The following is a 15,727-nucleotide window of genomic DNA, read 5'->3' on the forward strand; positions in this document are numbered from 1 at the left end:
GCCTAAAATGACACCAGGACATAATAGAAGAAATTGATATGCTCCGATTTTACAAAAGGCAGACAATGGTGAAATGAACAACCAGTCTGTCTCAACCTGTCAAGCTCAGAGCGACATGCGACCTGTTTTGTCATGGCGGGTCACATATAGACAAATAAGAACATTCGTTTCACCTTGAACAAAGGATTGCCGTGTCTCTAGGCATTGTCCGAAGTCGGCTTAGGCCTTCTGACGTGTTCTGAGTCGGCATTGTCGGGAGTCGGCTTAGGCTGACGTTACATAGGCCTCATTCGTTCACTTCCCACATGTCACGTTCCAGCTTTACTTAACGTTCCTCGGTGAATGCACGGTCTTGTGGCATGCACTCAGTGAGGAACGAACGCATTAAGGGGAACGTGACATGTGGGAAGTGATCGAATGAGGCCTATGTAACGTCAGCCTGAGGCCTTCTGACCTGTTCCGAGTCTGCACATTTGATTTGTTTTGGCACTGATTTTTGACTTTAGAATTCGTCTATTTATCTAATGATTATGCCATTAATGGCATTATGCCATTTGTCATAAAAGTAAAGGTTATTTCACATTATATATAGGCGCTCGCAGGCCTATACGCAGTTTTATGTGTGGACCTTTTGTATGAAGCCCTTTTTCTAATGTTTCTTCACTAGAAATATTCTCACATTCGCACGATTTACTAAATTTTGGTTGTTTAAATTGTCTGAATCAAAAACGCGCACACTGTCACTGTGAAGAGTATTATTTCTAAGCCGCAGTTGAGTGACAACAACATTTTGGGCATGCGCAAAATAATTCCCGTACCTTTAGCATTCTGACCTAGGGATATGGGTCCCGTACCTCTAGACAGTGCTTATTATATGTCAATGCAATTTTTGTATTGAAGATTTGTTTCCAATAGACCTAGGCTAATAAAAGACAAGAAAATTGATCGACCACACCAACCACTGATAAGTTAATAAATCGGTCTTAGATCGTTGAGTCTAGAGTATTTAGGCTTAGATCTGTCCTTTGGAAGTAATTGCTTATGAGGGTTTACCGGTAGGCCTGTTATGCTTTTTCTAATTTCATAACATTGTGATTTTTTTCTTTGACAGGTGATTAGTAAATGACATGGACAATTGACCATAAATGGGAGTCAGATGGCAGGCGTTTGGTTAATCCGATTTTAAATGGGAGTCAGACGGCGGGCGTTTGGTCAATCCGATTTTTTGCTTCGCAGAAAGTCCAGGAAGTCACAGTTAGCTATTACTCAGTGTCACATGCTATTTATTTGAAAACTGATAACTGATAAATGGATTTACAGGTCAAGATAAAAGGTATATATATGTAGGCATATCTGTGTATTTTCAAGATTTACTGTTAAACTCGACAGTTGTGTATGGATAGTGATTGCGACCTGCTCCGATATTTTTGGGCACTTCAGTTTTCTCAAACGTGGCTGGCTGTGCAGTTTCCCTGCAGTCAGTTTATTTGCAACATGTGCTAAAAAGGCTATTGCATGCTAAGATCTACAAAACATTCATCAGAAGAAGCGCAAGCATCGCCAGAAGGTAGGCATCACAATCATTTTGATGAAAGAGGCATACTTCGAAAGAAAGGCTTCTGAGCTTTTGAAAACAATTAAAGGATGACCACGCTAAATATATGTGCGTATGATTGCTATGCTCTGTGTCGTGAAATCATCTTTTTGAATGTACCAAAAATTTGCATCACATGATTAATCCATGAAATTTTAAAAAAATGTGTTTTGACCAAGTTCCAGTCACCTGCTCGACTTTTTTATGAGAATGTCAATTGTGACCTGCCATGACGGAACAAGTCGCATGACGCTCCGAGCTTGACATGTTGAGACAGACTGGTTGTCCATTTCACTATTGTCTGCCTTTTGTGACATCTGAGTATACGTCAATTTCTTCTATTATGTCCTGGTGTCATTTTAGGCTCATCTTCTATGCCATATGCGACTCGTTTTGTCGTGGTGGGTCACAATTGTCCAGCTATCATCACATTTATCTCAACTCCCTAAAATCATTTCAGTATGAGCCCAGCTCCACAACTATTCTATTGTGTAAAAAAAAGATCATTCATGTGTGAGCCTAATCTGCTGGCCAAAGGCCTCTGCCAGGCAATAACTTAGGAGCTGCATTGTGTCACTATCTTCGCCTCATCAAAGGAGAGCAATAATTTTCAGTCAAAATCAAAATTTCAAAAAGCTGTTTTTTAAGTGAACATATTTGTAGTCCAGGGCTTTCCAACTACTACAAGCAGGTTGTTGGGGCGACATGCTGAACCAGAGGGCACCAGAAAACCAACGGGCTCCCCCACGGGCCGACAGGCTAGCAGCCTGTTGCAAAAAAGATTCAATTTTTTTTCTCTCATTGAACATACCTTGTTAATTCTTGGGTTCACCAATGAGTCTTCAATAATGAGGCGTGAGGAGTGAAAAGTGAACGTCTATGTAACGTCTGCCTTAGGGCGAAATAATGCATACAATCCATCCCAAAAAGTAAGTTTGGGTTCGTCGTGCATTTTTTTGCGGCATTCTCTGCATCAGAGACCTTCAGCGACGACCCTTGTAACAGTAACAAATGTCCCCCTGGAAAAAGTGTCCAGTCCTATCGTATTCTGCAATATGGTTCTATAGAGACCCTGACCGTCAATAGCTCAGAGACTGAAGCGCATAATAGAATCCTTTGTTTCCCGGGCATTCTATCCTAGGACATTTTAAAGTTCTACACCCTCTCTGGGGACAAGTTGGAAAGCCCTGAGTAGTCTAATTTCCAAAAATATCGCAGCAGATTTTTGTGCTTTTTTTTCTTCATTGGGCAGGAAGAATTCCAAAGTAACACAAACTGAATGGCTAATTATAAATAAATTGGCAAAGCCTGATACGCGTTACATGGGGCGATCAGGGCTTAGCCAGCAAGGGCAGATAAATGTAATGTACAGTTATGATTTTGAACTGACAAACTTTTTTATCATGTGGTCAGTGGAGAGTGATGACTCCCAGGCCCCACCGTGAGCCAAAGGCCAAGGCCTCGCAGCTCTCTCCAATTCTGATTTGACCGTGTCTTGTTAAAGAGACTGCCTGGCAATGCTCAAGGCGTGCCTGTGTTGCCCCCAGTTTTGACATGAATGAAGAGCGTATTTTTAGGCGGAAACTTTGTTGGTGCCAATAAATTCATTTGTCGGTGTAAATCAATAGGTCTGCTGTTCTTGTCTGTAAAATTGCAGTCTTTTAAGGAAACTTGTACATAAACTGAAAACCAGCCAAAACACAATCTGTTGTCATTGATAAATGTCTAGACTTGATTTTTTTCAGTTGACGACAAGACAAAAAAATTAATGGGGATTAAAAGTTCAATTTATTGATGTTTGAAGAAAGTAAAATGTGCCACGAGCATCCCGCTTGCTGACCTAGATTTGATACACAAGTGCGTGCATGCTGCTGATCGTCTCCATAACGCCCGTCGATGTCTAGTTAAACTGCTGAATGTGTGATCGTACGTAGATGTAGATTAGTATTTTAATGTCGATTATTGACTGTCCCACCCCTGAGAAGATTCTGAAGCCGAAATCTGCTAATAGCGATGAGTGGATGCGGTCAAGTCAAGACCGTATGATGGCCCCACATAGCGGATTTTCGAAGAACCAATAGTCTAGTTAAGCCCAGAGGCAGAGTTGTAACCCAGTGAATACATCATTGGGTTCTGAAGTCAGAGTTTACACGGCAATTATTGGTAAAGGATGGCTGCTAGCAGATGGAGAGAAGTGCGTCGCAGTGCAATGGTAGATTGGGAAGGTGTATTTCTGCGGAGGTCCATTGGACAATTGAGAGGGCGTGTGCTGAAGAAGTTACAGCATATCTATGAGGAACTACCTTCTATGTCATTAGGCGATATAGAAGCGGCAGAGAATCTATGAAGAAGCTATGACCAAGCTTACTGATCAATGTGAGGACTATAGCAAAGTGGCTCCTATGGAGGAAGGTGAAGCTGATGATGCAAATCATTTGGATTTCGAAGTTGGAAGGCAGGTTAAGGCAGCCCTTGAAGTGTGCGAAGGACAAAAGGCTTACCTAGAAGAAAAGATGCATAAGGGGTAGGAGGAAACTGCAGGCGAAGCTGCCTCAAGATGGAGATCGGTACAGTCAGTTTGCTGATTGGGCGCAGCCGAAGCCGCCTCAGGATGGAGATCGGTACAGTCAGTTTGTCGTTGGTGCGCAGCCGAAGCCGCCTCAGGATGGAGGTTGGTACAGTCAGTTTGCCGATTGGGCGCAGCCGAAGCCGCCTCAGGATAGAGATCGGTACAGTCAGTTTGCCGATTGGGTGCAGCTGAAGCCGCCTCAGGATGGAGATCGGTACAGTCAGTTTGTCGTTGGTGCGCAGCCGAAGCCGCCTCAGGATGGAGGTCGGTACAGTCAGTTTGTCGTTAGTGCGCTGCCGAAGCCGCCTCAGGATGGAGGTCGGTACAGTCAGTTTGTCGTTGGTGCGCAGCCGAAGTTGCCTCAGGATGGAGATCGGTACAGTCAGTTTGTCGTTGGTGCGCAGCCGAAGCCGCCTAAGGATGGAGATCGGTACAGTCAGTTTGCCAATGGGGCGCAGCTGAAGCCGCCTCAGGATGAAGATCGGTACAGTCAGTTTGCCGATTGGGCGCAGCCGAAGCCGCCTCAGGATGGAGATCGGTACAGTCAGTTTGCCGATTGGGTGCAGCTGAAGCCGCCTCAGGATGGAGATCGGTACAGTCAGTTTGTCGTTGGTGCGCAGCCGAAGCCGCCTCAGGATGGAGGTCGGTACAGTCAGTTTGTCGTTGGTGCGCAGCCGAAGCCACCTCATTATGGAGGTCGGTACAGTCAGTTTGTCATTGGTGCGCAGCCGAAGTTGCCTCAGGATGGAGATCGGTACAGTCAGTTTGTCGTTGGTGCGCAGCCGAAGCAGCCTCAGGATGGAGATCGGTACAGTCACTTTGCCAATGGGGCGCAGCTGAAGCCGCCTCAGGATGAAGATCGGTACAGTCAGTTTGCCGATTGGGCGCAGCCGAAGCCGCCTCAGGATAGAGATCGGTACAGTCAGTTTGCCGATTGGGCGCAGCTGAAGCCGCCTCAGGATGGAGATCGGTACAGTCAGTTTGTCGTTGGTGCGCAGCCGAAGCCGCCTCAGGATGGTGGTAGGTACAGTCAGTTTGTCGTTGGTGCGCAGCCGAAGCCGCCTCAGGATGGAGGTCGGTACAGTCAGTTTGTTGTTGGTGCGCAGCCGAAGCCGCCTCAGGATGGAGATCGGTACAGTCAGTTTGCCAATGGGGCGCAGCCGAAGCCGCCTCAGGATGAAGATCGGTACAGTCAGTTTGCCAATGGGGCGCAGCTGAAGCCGCCTCAGGATGGAGATCGGTACAGTCAGTTTGCCAATGGGGCGCAGCCGAAGCCGCCTCAGGATGAAGATCGGTACAGTCAGTTTGCCAATGGGGCGCAGCTGAAGCCGCCTCAGGATGGTGGTCGGTACAGTTAGTTTGTCTTTGTTGCGCAGCCGAAGCCGCCTCAGGATGGAGATCGGTACAGTCAGTTTGCCAATGGGGCGCAGCTGAAGCCGCCTCAGGATGGTGGTCGGTACAGTTAGTTTGTCGTTGTTGCGCAGCCGAAGCCGCCTCAGGATGGAGATTGGTACAGTCAGTTTGCCAATGGGGCGCAGCTGAAGCCGCCTCAGGATGGTGGTCGGTACAGTTAGTTTGTCGTTGTTGCGCAGCCGAAGCCGCCTCAGGATGGAGATCGGTACAGTCAGTTTGCCAATGGGGCGCAGCTGAAGCCGCCTCAGGATGAAGATCGGTACAGTCAGTTTGCCGATTGGGCGCAGCCGAAGCCGCCTCAGGATGGAGATCGGTGCAGTCAGTTTGCAGTTGGTGCGCAGCCGAAGCCGCCTCAGTGTGGAGATCGGTACAGTCAGTTTGCCGATTGGGCGCAGCCGAAGCCGCCTCAGTATGGAGATCGGTACAGTCAGTTTGCCTTTGGTTCGCAGCCGAAGCCGCCTCAAGATGGACATGGGCACAGTAATTTTGCTGTTGGTGCACAGCCGCAATCGCCTTACTTTGGAGATCATTACTGTCAGCCAGTTTTTAGGCCAGGACAAGCACTGATAGATACAGGGTGCTCCTATAATCAGTCTGCTGTCCCACTTGGTGTAAACGGTTGGAAAGAAGGACCACTGCTTGCTCGTAGAACTGAACCACTTAACCACTTAACCCTGGAGTTCAACTCAGTCGTGTTTTAGCTCCCTTTGGTGTGAATGGGGGGAGGGAAGATCGTTTTGGAGTTCCAGCCCAACCAACTTATGGAGTAATGCAGCCTGGACAGCCGCAGACCAATGCAGAGAACATCAACCTTGCGATAACAAGTACTCTGGAAAGAATCACCTCACATTCTGAACTGCCAGCCCCACCGCCTTTGACATTTGATGGTTCACCAGCAGACTTCTCTAAGTTATGAAGTCTTTTCGGGATAGGGTTGCGTCAAAGCCCTTTTCTGATAGTTTCAAGCTGTCTCAGTTGGTTATGAGTACCAAAGGAGAGGCAAGGAAGGCTATCAGTCACTGTGAAGGAACTGACATGGGTTACATGACGGCCATGTCTACGTTGAAGGAGAGGTTCGGTCGCCCCTTCCAGGTAGTGAAGTCCTGCATCGATAGAGTGACAAAGGGTCCAAGGCTGACATTCCAGAATAGGAAGGGCTTGCTTGAATTTGCAGACTTGCTGAACTCGACATACCACACTCTTCAAGACCAAGAGCTACTCGTGGAAGCCAACACGCAGACGACACTCCGCTCAATCTTTGATAGACTGCCGGGTAATTGGCAGACACAGTGGGTGAAGAAGGTGATGGAGTTAGAGACTAAAGATTGTTTGCAAACTGCGGGACATGGTTGAATTTGTAGGCAAATCGGCAAAGATTGCCAACCATGCTGTATACGCCGTTAATGCTAGTTTGGAAAACAAGGGAAACAAGCCAATAGCCCCGAAGAAGAGTTTTGATGCGAAGGCAAGGCCGCTGACAACCCTCTCTACACAAATAGTAAGCAAGCCAAAGTTTGAAGCAAAGACGACGCAGAAGAACTTTGCCAATGCTGCCAATGGTAGTTGTGCACACTGCAAGGCACTTCATGGAGTTAAGGATTGTCCAGGTTTCATGGCCAAAGACATAGAATTTCGGAGGAAGATGGTAAGGCAGCACCAACTTTGCTATAGTTGTCTTGGGCACCACCTTATCAAGGATTGCGACCAGCCACAGACTTGCCAGAGAGATGGATGCAGAAAGAGACATAATACGCTTCTACACTGAGAGCTTGAGAGCTTAACCACAGGAGCAGAAACCAGTCGCCAAGAACTTGTCATCCGCCGTAAAAGCTGATGAAAGGAGCCAGTCGGTGCATGTGGGATCATTGGTCCCATCTAAGCCGAGACAGATGGTGCTGTTGAAAGTGATTCCAGTCCAGATAGCTGCTGACAATGGGAAGTCAATCACCACTTTGGGCCTGTTGGACTCTGGAGCCAGCGCAACGTTGATGACTCAACGAGTGGCAGACAAGTTGGGAATAAAGGGAGCACCGGAAACCATCAGCATCAATACAGTGTTGGCAACCGGTCAGGACCAAGAAGTCGCAGTCTGCGAGTGTATGCTGAAGCCCGTTGGTATGATTGAGCCGCTAATTCCAGTAAGAAGAGCAAACATCGTTGAGAATCTCCACATAGATCGGCGATATCATCCAAACACCTTTGATCTGCGAGTGGGATCATCTTAAAGATCTTGATTTGTCAACGCCTGTGGATAAGGAAGCCGTGTCGATTTTGATTGGAGAAGATGTACCTAGAGCACACACAATCCTGGAAGGTCATTACGGAACTGACCATCAAGTCGAACCATATGCAGTTAGAACACCATTAGCCTGGTGTGTGGCAGGGCCCACCCATGATGGCTCGGGGTCAACAGTTGATGCTAATCTGACGATATCAAACAGGGGTTTGGATCAACAGATTGATGAGTCATCTATTGTGACCAAAGGCAAATCTGGTGGAACTCTGGAAGTTGAGTCATCTAGTGCGACCAAAGGCAAATCTGAGAAGATTGAAATCAGCCAATACAACCAGAAGTTGATCCTTTGGCAGACTGAAAGGCATGAGTTTGTCTGTGAAGACATAAAGATGGTGTCTGTCGAAGATCACCGTGCGCTAGACTTACTCGATAAGGGGACTAAGTTGGTGAATGGTCATTACAAGATTGGGCTTTTGTGGAGAAATGAACCGCCTGCTTTGGCTGACAACAGGGTTGTAGCCGAGAAGAGACTCGAGGGAATTAAGCGACGCTTTCAACGGGACACGGCATTTGCTGAGAAATATTGCCAAGCCATGGATGTTTACTTCGACAAGGGCTATGCAAGAGTGATGGAAGCAGAGGAAGCAGGCCCGAAAACCTGGTATCTGCCCCATCATGGGGTAGTAAACATCAACACGCCTGGAAAGGTACGCGTGGTTTTTGACGCAGCCGCCAGCTACCAGGGAACTTCATTAAACGACCAGTTATTGCAGGGGCCGGATCAGACGAACAACTTGGTTGGAGTACTGCTAAGGTTTTGAGAACACCAGGTGGCCGTGATCGCTGACGTTGAAGCGATGTTCCTGCAGTTTAAGGTTCCGTCTGACGACTGCGATGCCTTGCGGTTTTTATGGTGGAGGAATGGACTCAATAAGCCCCCAGTTGCTTGCCAGATGACCAGCCATATCTTTGGAGCCGCCGATAGCCCAAGTGTATGTACATATGGTATGCGAAGATGTGCTGATGATCACAAAGCCCAATTCGACCCAAGAGTTGCAGAGGCTATCTACCGAAGCTTTTATGTCGATGACTTTTTAAAGTCGGTTGCTGTGGCAAGTTTGGCAATCCTACTGGCCTTGCAGTTGATTGAACTTCTGGCAAAGGGAGGTTTTAAGCTGACAAAGTTTATGTCTAACTCTAAGGAGTTTTTGAAGGCTTTACCTGGAGAAGTCCAGGCGTCTGGTTTTGTGGACTTGAGCATGGAGTCGCAAAACGAAGAGAGAGCATTGGGAGTTGGATGGAACGTCGGTGAAGACACGTTAGGATTGCAGGTGACAGGAATAAGTAAGACCGGTACCAAAAGCAACACACGAAGAGAGTGTCTTGCCGCAGTGAGTTCCCTCTACGACCCACTCGGCCTCGTTGGACTGGTTACTCTTGTTGCAAAGAGGATCCTTCAAATGAGCTGCAAGTTAAAGTTAGCCTGGGATGACGAACTACCAGAAGATTTGTTGAAGGCCTGGGAAGTTTTGAAATTAAGTCTTGCTGGTCTGACTGAGATTAGAGTCCCAAGATGGTACTTCACCTCAGAGAGCGAGGGACGTTACGACTCCACCACTTTCCGACACTTCGGAGATTGGCTACGGCACTGTATCTTACTTGAGGAAGGTGTACGAAGATGGATCAGTGGAGTGCGCGTTTGTGATGGCCAAGACAAGAACTGCCCCAAGTCAGTTCGTATCAATCCCTCGGCTCGAGCTCCAGGCCGCAGTGGTTGCAGCTAGGGTGGATGGCTTTATCCGAAGAGAACTGGACCTTCAAGTGGATCAAGTATATTTCTGGACCGACTCCAACATTACTCTACAGTATGTCCGTAGCAGGGAAAGAAGGTTCAAGACATACGTGGCCAATCGCGTGGGTGAGATACGTGACTCGTCAACGCCTGAGCAGTGGCACCACGTGCCAGAGAAAAAACTTAACCTGGCAGACCTGGCCTCTCGAGGCCAATCAGTCAAGAGCTTCAAGAAGAGTGAACAGTGGTTCCGAGGGCCAGATTTCTTATGGCAAGCAGAGTGCTGCTGGCCCAACGCAGAAGTATCAGCTCTACCAGAAGATGATCCTGAGATAAAGCAGGAGAAGCTAGTCGGAGTGATTGCTGTTGGAGATAGACCCCAAGTAGTAAATGGCAGACCTCTGGTTGACCGTCTGATTCATCGGTACTCTTCATGGAACAAGCTGTTGCGACTAGTTGCCATACTGAGGAAGTTTGTTGGGTACCTTAAAGACAAGTCCAAGGTGCGCAGAGAGATTACAACAGAAGAGCTGAAAGGTGCTGAGCTTGCAGTCATCAAGTACGTGCAAGGGTCCGAATATGCTGAGGAAATCGCAGACTTGCAGAGGTGCGGAAGAGTGAAAAACACTAGCCCATTTAAGAAGCTGAGACCTGTGTTGATCGATGGGATATTGCGAGTAGGAGGTTGACTTGCTCTTGCTCCAATATCAGAGGACAGCAAACACCCGATTATTCTACCGAAGACTAACCGTGCTGCAGAAATGTTGGTCCTCCACTTCCATCAGGACACTGCGCATGCGGGCCAAGAGCATGTGTTAGCGAGACTGCGTGAGCGATTTTGGATTCCGAAGATCAGGTCCAAGGTCAGGTCGATGTTGCGGTCGTGCATTGGATGCCGGAAGAGACATGCTAAGAAGATGATCCAAGTGATGGCTAAGCTACCTGATTTTCGACTTGCAGTTTATGACCCGCCATTCACAAGAACTGGTACTGATTACTTTGGCCCTATGCTTGTCAAATGTGGGAGGTCACAGGTGAAGAGGTGGGGTGTGTTGTTTACTTGTCTCAACACTCGGGCCGTGCATCTAGAAGTTGCTGAATCTCTCGACACTAGCTCGTTCCTGAACGCCCTTAGACGATTTACTAGCCCGCGACGACAGCCTACAGACATTTGGTCAGATAACGGCACCAATTTTGTTGGGGGACAACGGGAACTGAAGGAAGCTTTAGCAGAATGGAATCGGCATCAGATAGAACGAGAGCTGTCGCAGAAGGGTATTCAATGGCACTTCCAGCCGCCAGTAGCACCATATCAGTCCGGTGTGTGGGAGCGCTTGGTGCGGTCAGTGAAACTTGCCCTTACTGCCTTGGGCAGAGTTTGGTCGTGGATGAAGTCCTGCATACAGCGCTAGTTGAAGTCGAGGCAACTCTGAATAGCCGACCGCTTTGCAAATCAAGTGAGGATCCAAGTGACGATGAGGTCCTGACTCCTAATCATTTCCTCATGCAAAGACGAGCTGTTGCGTTACCTCCAGGAGAGTTTCACGACACTGACCAGCTGCACAGGAAAAGGTGGAGACAGTCGCAAATTTTAGCCAACCATTTTTGGAAGAGGTTCATCAAAGAATACCTGGCGACCTTGCAAGAAAGGTCCAAGTGGCAGTTTGAGCAGCGTAACCTGAAGGTCGGGGACTTGCTATTGGTACCCGATGACGACAAGACCAGGGGCCACTGGCCAATGGGATTAGTGTCTGCTGTTTTTCCTGGATGATGGGTCTGTCCGAGTCGTAGAGGTCAAAAGGGGAGACAACCATCTCAAACGTCCTGTGCACAAGCTGTGCCTTCTCGAGGAGAGTGACTGAGCGGAGCTGTTCATGGATTAGAGTCTGTAACAGCTCGACAACTCGCGTTGGTGAGAGGGAGTTTGCATCAAAGATAATCTATTGTATACGAGGATTATTGAGTTAATACGTGGATAACGTACAAGGATTATAGAACAATCTTGTTGTCGCTATATAGACAAATACAAGGACAATTGGATTATAGTTACAAAAACGCTTTAGTTGTGCGCGATTCATAGTGGAGGACATAACTTGATACGGGATATGAAATACGCGATCTGCAGTTCTTCATAGTTATCTTTGGACAAGTAAGTTTGGTGTGCGCGCGTGTGTTTAATAGTTCTTAGTTTGGTTCCGTATTATTACTTGAAGTTGAACAGTATGTGAATTGGACTGGCATTGGGCATCAGTGATAGACCTACTGAACGGCTTTTAAGTGTATGGTTCGACCTTTGAGCTTTGGTCTCCCATGGGGGGAGTATGTGGCCGCCGTTTTCCGTTTCATCTAAAAAGTGTTACAGTCATTTGTTTTTTAAACTATGTGTTACAGCCGGGTGCGAATTTCTGGCGGATCAGAAAATTTTCAATAAAAAGAAGCAGAAATTCGTGTTACGAGCACCAAAGAATCCCTGTCAACACACGGCCAGAATATGTAGATGAAGAAGGTGATTAAATCCAGTTAGTTTATGATGTTGTTATTTGTCTGATCCCACACATGTATTCCAATTTTTTTAGTCGCAACTCTGAAGAACCTCCCTTACGATGAGTGCTGATGCCGAAGGAACTGACCCTGAAGATGAATTCTATCTCGTCTTTGCTAATTCTCGAATAGCGTCCGAACAAAGCCTCAATAGTAATAGTGAAATGTCAGAATACGAGCGTGAGTTTCTTGCCCATGTGACATCAGAGGAGGCAACGCTGCCGATTGCCGTACAGGAGACAATGCATGCGATGCAGGCATTGCACCAGGCCTATGATGCCAAGACAATACAGGATGCCATGACAGAACTGGCTGAGCTTGCAGACAATGGTGAGTGCTGACTGGATGCTTTCCTTTAATACTGCAACATCCTGTAGATTGATAATTAATTGTGACCCGCCATGGCAAAAAAAGTCGCATGTCGCTTCGAGCTTGACAGGTTGAGACGGACTGGTTGTTCATTTCACTATTGTCTGCCTTTTGTGAAATCTAAGTAGTATATCAGTTTATTCTATTATGTCCAGGTGTCATTTTAGGCTCATCTTCTGTGCGACATGCGACTCATTTTGCCGTGGTGGGTTGTAATTCTCTGAATAACGAGATTCAGCGAATTTGTGAGCATAATACGGGAGAATCCAACTTACCTTGACGCGAGTCCATGTCATAAACATTTTTCTGAGTTCTAATAATACCGTAATGTAGTAGGGGTAGCATGGTAGATCGAACAGCTTGTATTACCTAATGGTGGTTTTCATGGGCCTGCCTTTTGTAGGCCTTTAGTCCCTCAATAGAATGATGTAAAGGCTAGACATTTCTATGGGGCAGGACTTTAACTTGTCCAGCGCGCTAGATTGAGGGGTATAATAATCGTAAACGATCGTAAAAGCTTTAGTTACGAGGCTTGGGTATTAGGACGACTAGATGAAATAATTATAGTGAATAACCGTAAGCCACAATTTGTAGTGGGATTACTTTATTCTGTAATACACTATTAACCTTTTATTCAAACACAATGTACGGTAACGAAATCATTTAACATGTACTGAGCAGACTACTCGTCATATTCGGGGTCAGAAAGTAACTCTAAACCATCAACTTGCTCTTCATCTTCAATAACTAGGTCATTGATACCGATATTAGCATGTTCTGCCACAAGGCCACTTACACGCCAGGCAACACGCACTGCCTGATCAACAATTCTCTCCCACGCTAGTCCAATCATTCTTACAACTTCTCTATGCGATATAGGCGGACAGTTTCCGTCATCGTCCGTATTTCCTACTTTCCACGCCTTGCAGATCGCCCTCAGTCTCGTTTTAAAAGCATACATGATTGTTAAATCCAGTGGTTGGACACGCGAAGTACAACCTCCGGGAACAAAGTCCATGCCGCCACACAAGTTCTCTACTGCTTCTCGAAACAGTCCATTAAGGTGAGCGGGATACCGGTCCACAACTAGCAAAAATGCAGCTCCATCAACGAAGTCGGTGAGCACTGTTTCAGCCCATTGAACTAACGATTCGATTCTAGCCCATCCATTTCGGCTGGATGTTAACTGAAGAGAAATATGCAAAATGTTCAGTTCTTCATCGACGGAAATCTAAAAAGTTTTACTAGATTACAACTTTCTCAGTTACTTCTCCAATAGGCACAAGGAAAGAGCGGATTTGTACCTAGTAGGATTTTGTGTTGATATGACTTACCCTAACGTTTTCGGGTGCATGCTCCCTCAGTTCTTGCATAACACGTCCGTGCAGAATTAGTCTAGGGAAATTAATCTCGGCAATTCCTTTCCTTCCATCAGCCGCAATCAGTAAAGTGACTGTACATCCTTCTTTCGGGTTGCCCCTGGAAGATGGGATATCGCTGTCGCGGTTTCCTTTGTTGTCCATCGAGTAGTTCAGAGGAAAGTCATAACGGACGAACGTTTGATTCATATTGAAAAGATGATCTGGTTGAATGTTCTGTTCTCGTAACGTGTCTGCAACTTGTCTCTGAAATGCTTTAACAAGTTCTGCAGCATTCGGTGGTATCTTTTTGGAGTCCTTTGTGGCGCGCCTGTAACTTATTCGATGCCTGAAATGAAATAAGCATGTCTATTACACGGACCGAAAGTGAATGGTACTGTGCCTGCGTTCTTCGATAGAAATGGGACGACGCCGTTAGGGTCAACGAACAATAGAAACGTAATACATTAATATGATTCACCTTTGCATGAATCCTTTCAGCCATGACTGTGATGCCCTAAAGTCCAGTCTATGGGGGCGGTCCCTCTGTAAAGGTTCCATATCTCCATCTGGCAATTCTCCGATCCACTGACGAAATTCTCTCATTGCTTGTCCTGTGAGATCTTGCCCAGCTGCGGGAAAACCCAGCGTCCTTCTATTTTGATACCAGTCTGCTAGAGAATCTTCCACCTCGGGCCAGAAAACTTTAAGCACAAACAATGGCCTAATTATCAGCTGTATACAATCATAAGACTTTTCAGTGAACAAGCAAATAGTTTATGCTTAAAGAGATCAAAATCTTTATTTAACGTTGTAAAAATAACTAAATAGGTGATTATGCAGTTCATTGACTGGAGTCAGTAATGTTATGCACGATATGCAATGTTACCTTGATGCCAGCTCACGACCCGGGGGAACTCGAAACTGCTAAATTTTAAGAATGGAAGCTTATTCCCACCTTAGGTTTTAACCAGGCCGTTCAAAACTCCACATTTTTACAAGCGTTTCGCGATAGGTTTCCTTTAGCCTGTGGAAATTGATTGCTTACCATTGCCGAGTTGCCGGTATCTTCTCATTCGTCATCGTCGTCGTTGACCCTCTACAAACTCAGTTCTAATGTCATCTTCGTTTCTTATCCAGTCCCGAAATGTCGGCGCCCGAATATTTCGGAATCTTGCAAAATGAGTTTGTGTCTGCCCATGTTCCAGCCCTTCTAAATGAGCTAACCAATATTCATCCAAATAATCGATTTTTTGCTGTAAGGAGTATGCCTGAAGCCGTCGCCTTGCGGTGCCCCCGCCTCGTCCATCGCCGTATTTAAACAGCATGAGCCAAGAACCAAAATAATTTAAAAGCAGATTATTCGTCTTCGTTTGGAAAACAAATTTTGCAGTGTGGGCCTTGATCAGGCGCGTGTCATGCCCCAGACATTTCTAGGCCTTACATCATTCGATTGATTGAGGGGCTGATTGAAGGCCTACAAGATACCACCATTCGTTCAGGTAATACAAGCTGTTCCATCTATTATTTTGCTACCCCTACTATATTACGGTATTATCAGAACTTAGAAAATTTTATGACATGGACTCGCGTCGAGGTAAGTTGGATGTAACTTCACTACCGCAATGTTTATTTATGTTTACCTCAGCCACAATGAACACAAACAACATAGGCCTTTAACACTCAGGCAAAATAAGCAGACCCTGATTTAATCTTACTACTAGCCTGCTGAAAACTGCATCAAAATAACAATGACATTCAAATAGTCATCTGATCGCTAATGAACTGTGATATTTGTTGCAATCGTTTTAACTCTAGTAAAAGAGGAAAGGTTTCTTCTTCATCTGGGACGTGC

At 46.4% G+C, this 15,727-nt stretch overlaps 3 protein-coding genes across 5 annotated transcripts in view; all 3 read left to right on the forward strand.

The window, feature by feature from the left end:
- LOC135491529 (leucine-rich repeat serine/threonine-protein kinase 2-like) overlaps positions 1-15,727 on the forward strand; it is a 101,308-nt gene that overhangs the window by 547 nt on the left and 85,034 nt on the right. For 2 of the 3 annotated variants that reach the window (XM_064777487.1, XM_064777489.1), the window contains exons 2-3: positions 1,112-1,333; positions 12,181-12,475. In XM_064777487.1, coding sequence (XP_064633557.1) covers positions 12,208-12,475 — 268 coding nt within the window. In that variant the 5' untranslated portion in view covers positions 1,112-1,333; positions 12,181-12,207. Of the gene's footprint in view, positions 1-1,111; positions 1,334-1,423; positions 1,568-12,180; positions 12,476-15,727 lie in introns of those variants that run through there. The other variant, XM_064777488.1, reaches the window with a different exon arrangement.
- On the forward strand, positions 3,949-5,521 carry LOC135490993 (proline-rich protein 2-like). Its single transcript, XM_064776606.1, has 2 exons — positions 3,949-4,053; positions 4,244-5,521. The coding sequence occupies exons 1-2, from the start codon at positions 3,949-3,951 to the stop codon at positions 5,519-5,521; spliced, it is 1,383 nt and encodes a 460-aa protein (XP_064632676.1).
- On the forward strand, positions 6,612-10,293 carry LOC135490994 (uncharacterized). Its single transcript, XM_064776607.1, has 6 exons — positions 6,612-6,849; positions 6,938-7,221; positions 7,364-7,691; positions 7,804-8,519; positions 8,682-9,545; positions 9,679-10,293. The coding sequence occupies exons 1-6, from the start codon at positions 6,612-6,614 to the stop codon at positions 10,291-10,293; spliced, it is 3,045 nt and encodes a 1,014-aa protein (XP_064632677.1).

The sequence above is a fragment of the Lineus longissimus genome, chromosome 7 (assembly GCF_910592395.1).
Source record: "Lineus longissimus chromosome 7, tnLinLong1.2, whole genome shotgun sequence".
NCBI classification, from domain to species: Eukaryota; Metazoa; Nemertea; class Pilidiophora; order Heteronemertea; family Lineidae; genus Lineus; species Lineus longissimus.

Bases quoted from the DNA above. Each gene is read 5' to 3' on its own strand.
- LOC135490994 (XM_064776607.1), top strand. From the start codon at position 6,612: ATGGGTTACATGACGGCCATGTCTACGTTGAAGGAGAGGTTCGGTCGC. The intron at 7,692-7,803 runs GTATGATTGAGC...ATCATCTTAAAG, and splicing joins GTGTATGCTGAAGCCCGTTG to ATCTTGATTTGTCAACGCCT. The intron at 8,520-8,681 runs GTACGCGTGGTT...ATGTTCCTGCAG, and splicing joins ACATCAACACGCCTGGAAAG to TTTAAGGTTCCGTCTGACGA.
- LOC135490993 (XM_064776606.1), top strand. From the start codon at position 3,949: ATGACCAAGCTTACTGATCAATGTGAGGACTATAGCAAAGTGGCTCCT. The intron at 4,054-4,243 runs GTTAAGGCAGCC...GTTGGTGCGCAG, and splicing joins ATTTCGAAGTTGGAAGGCAG to CCGAAGCCGCCTCAGGATGG.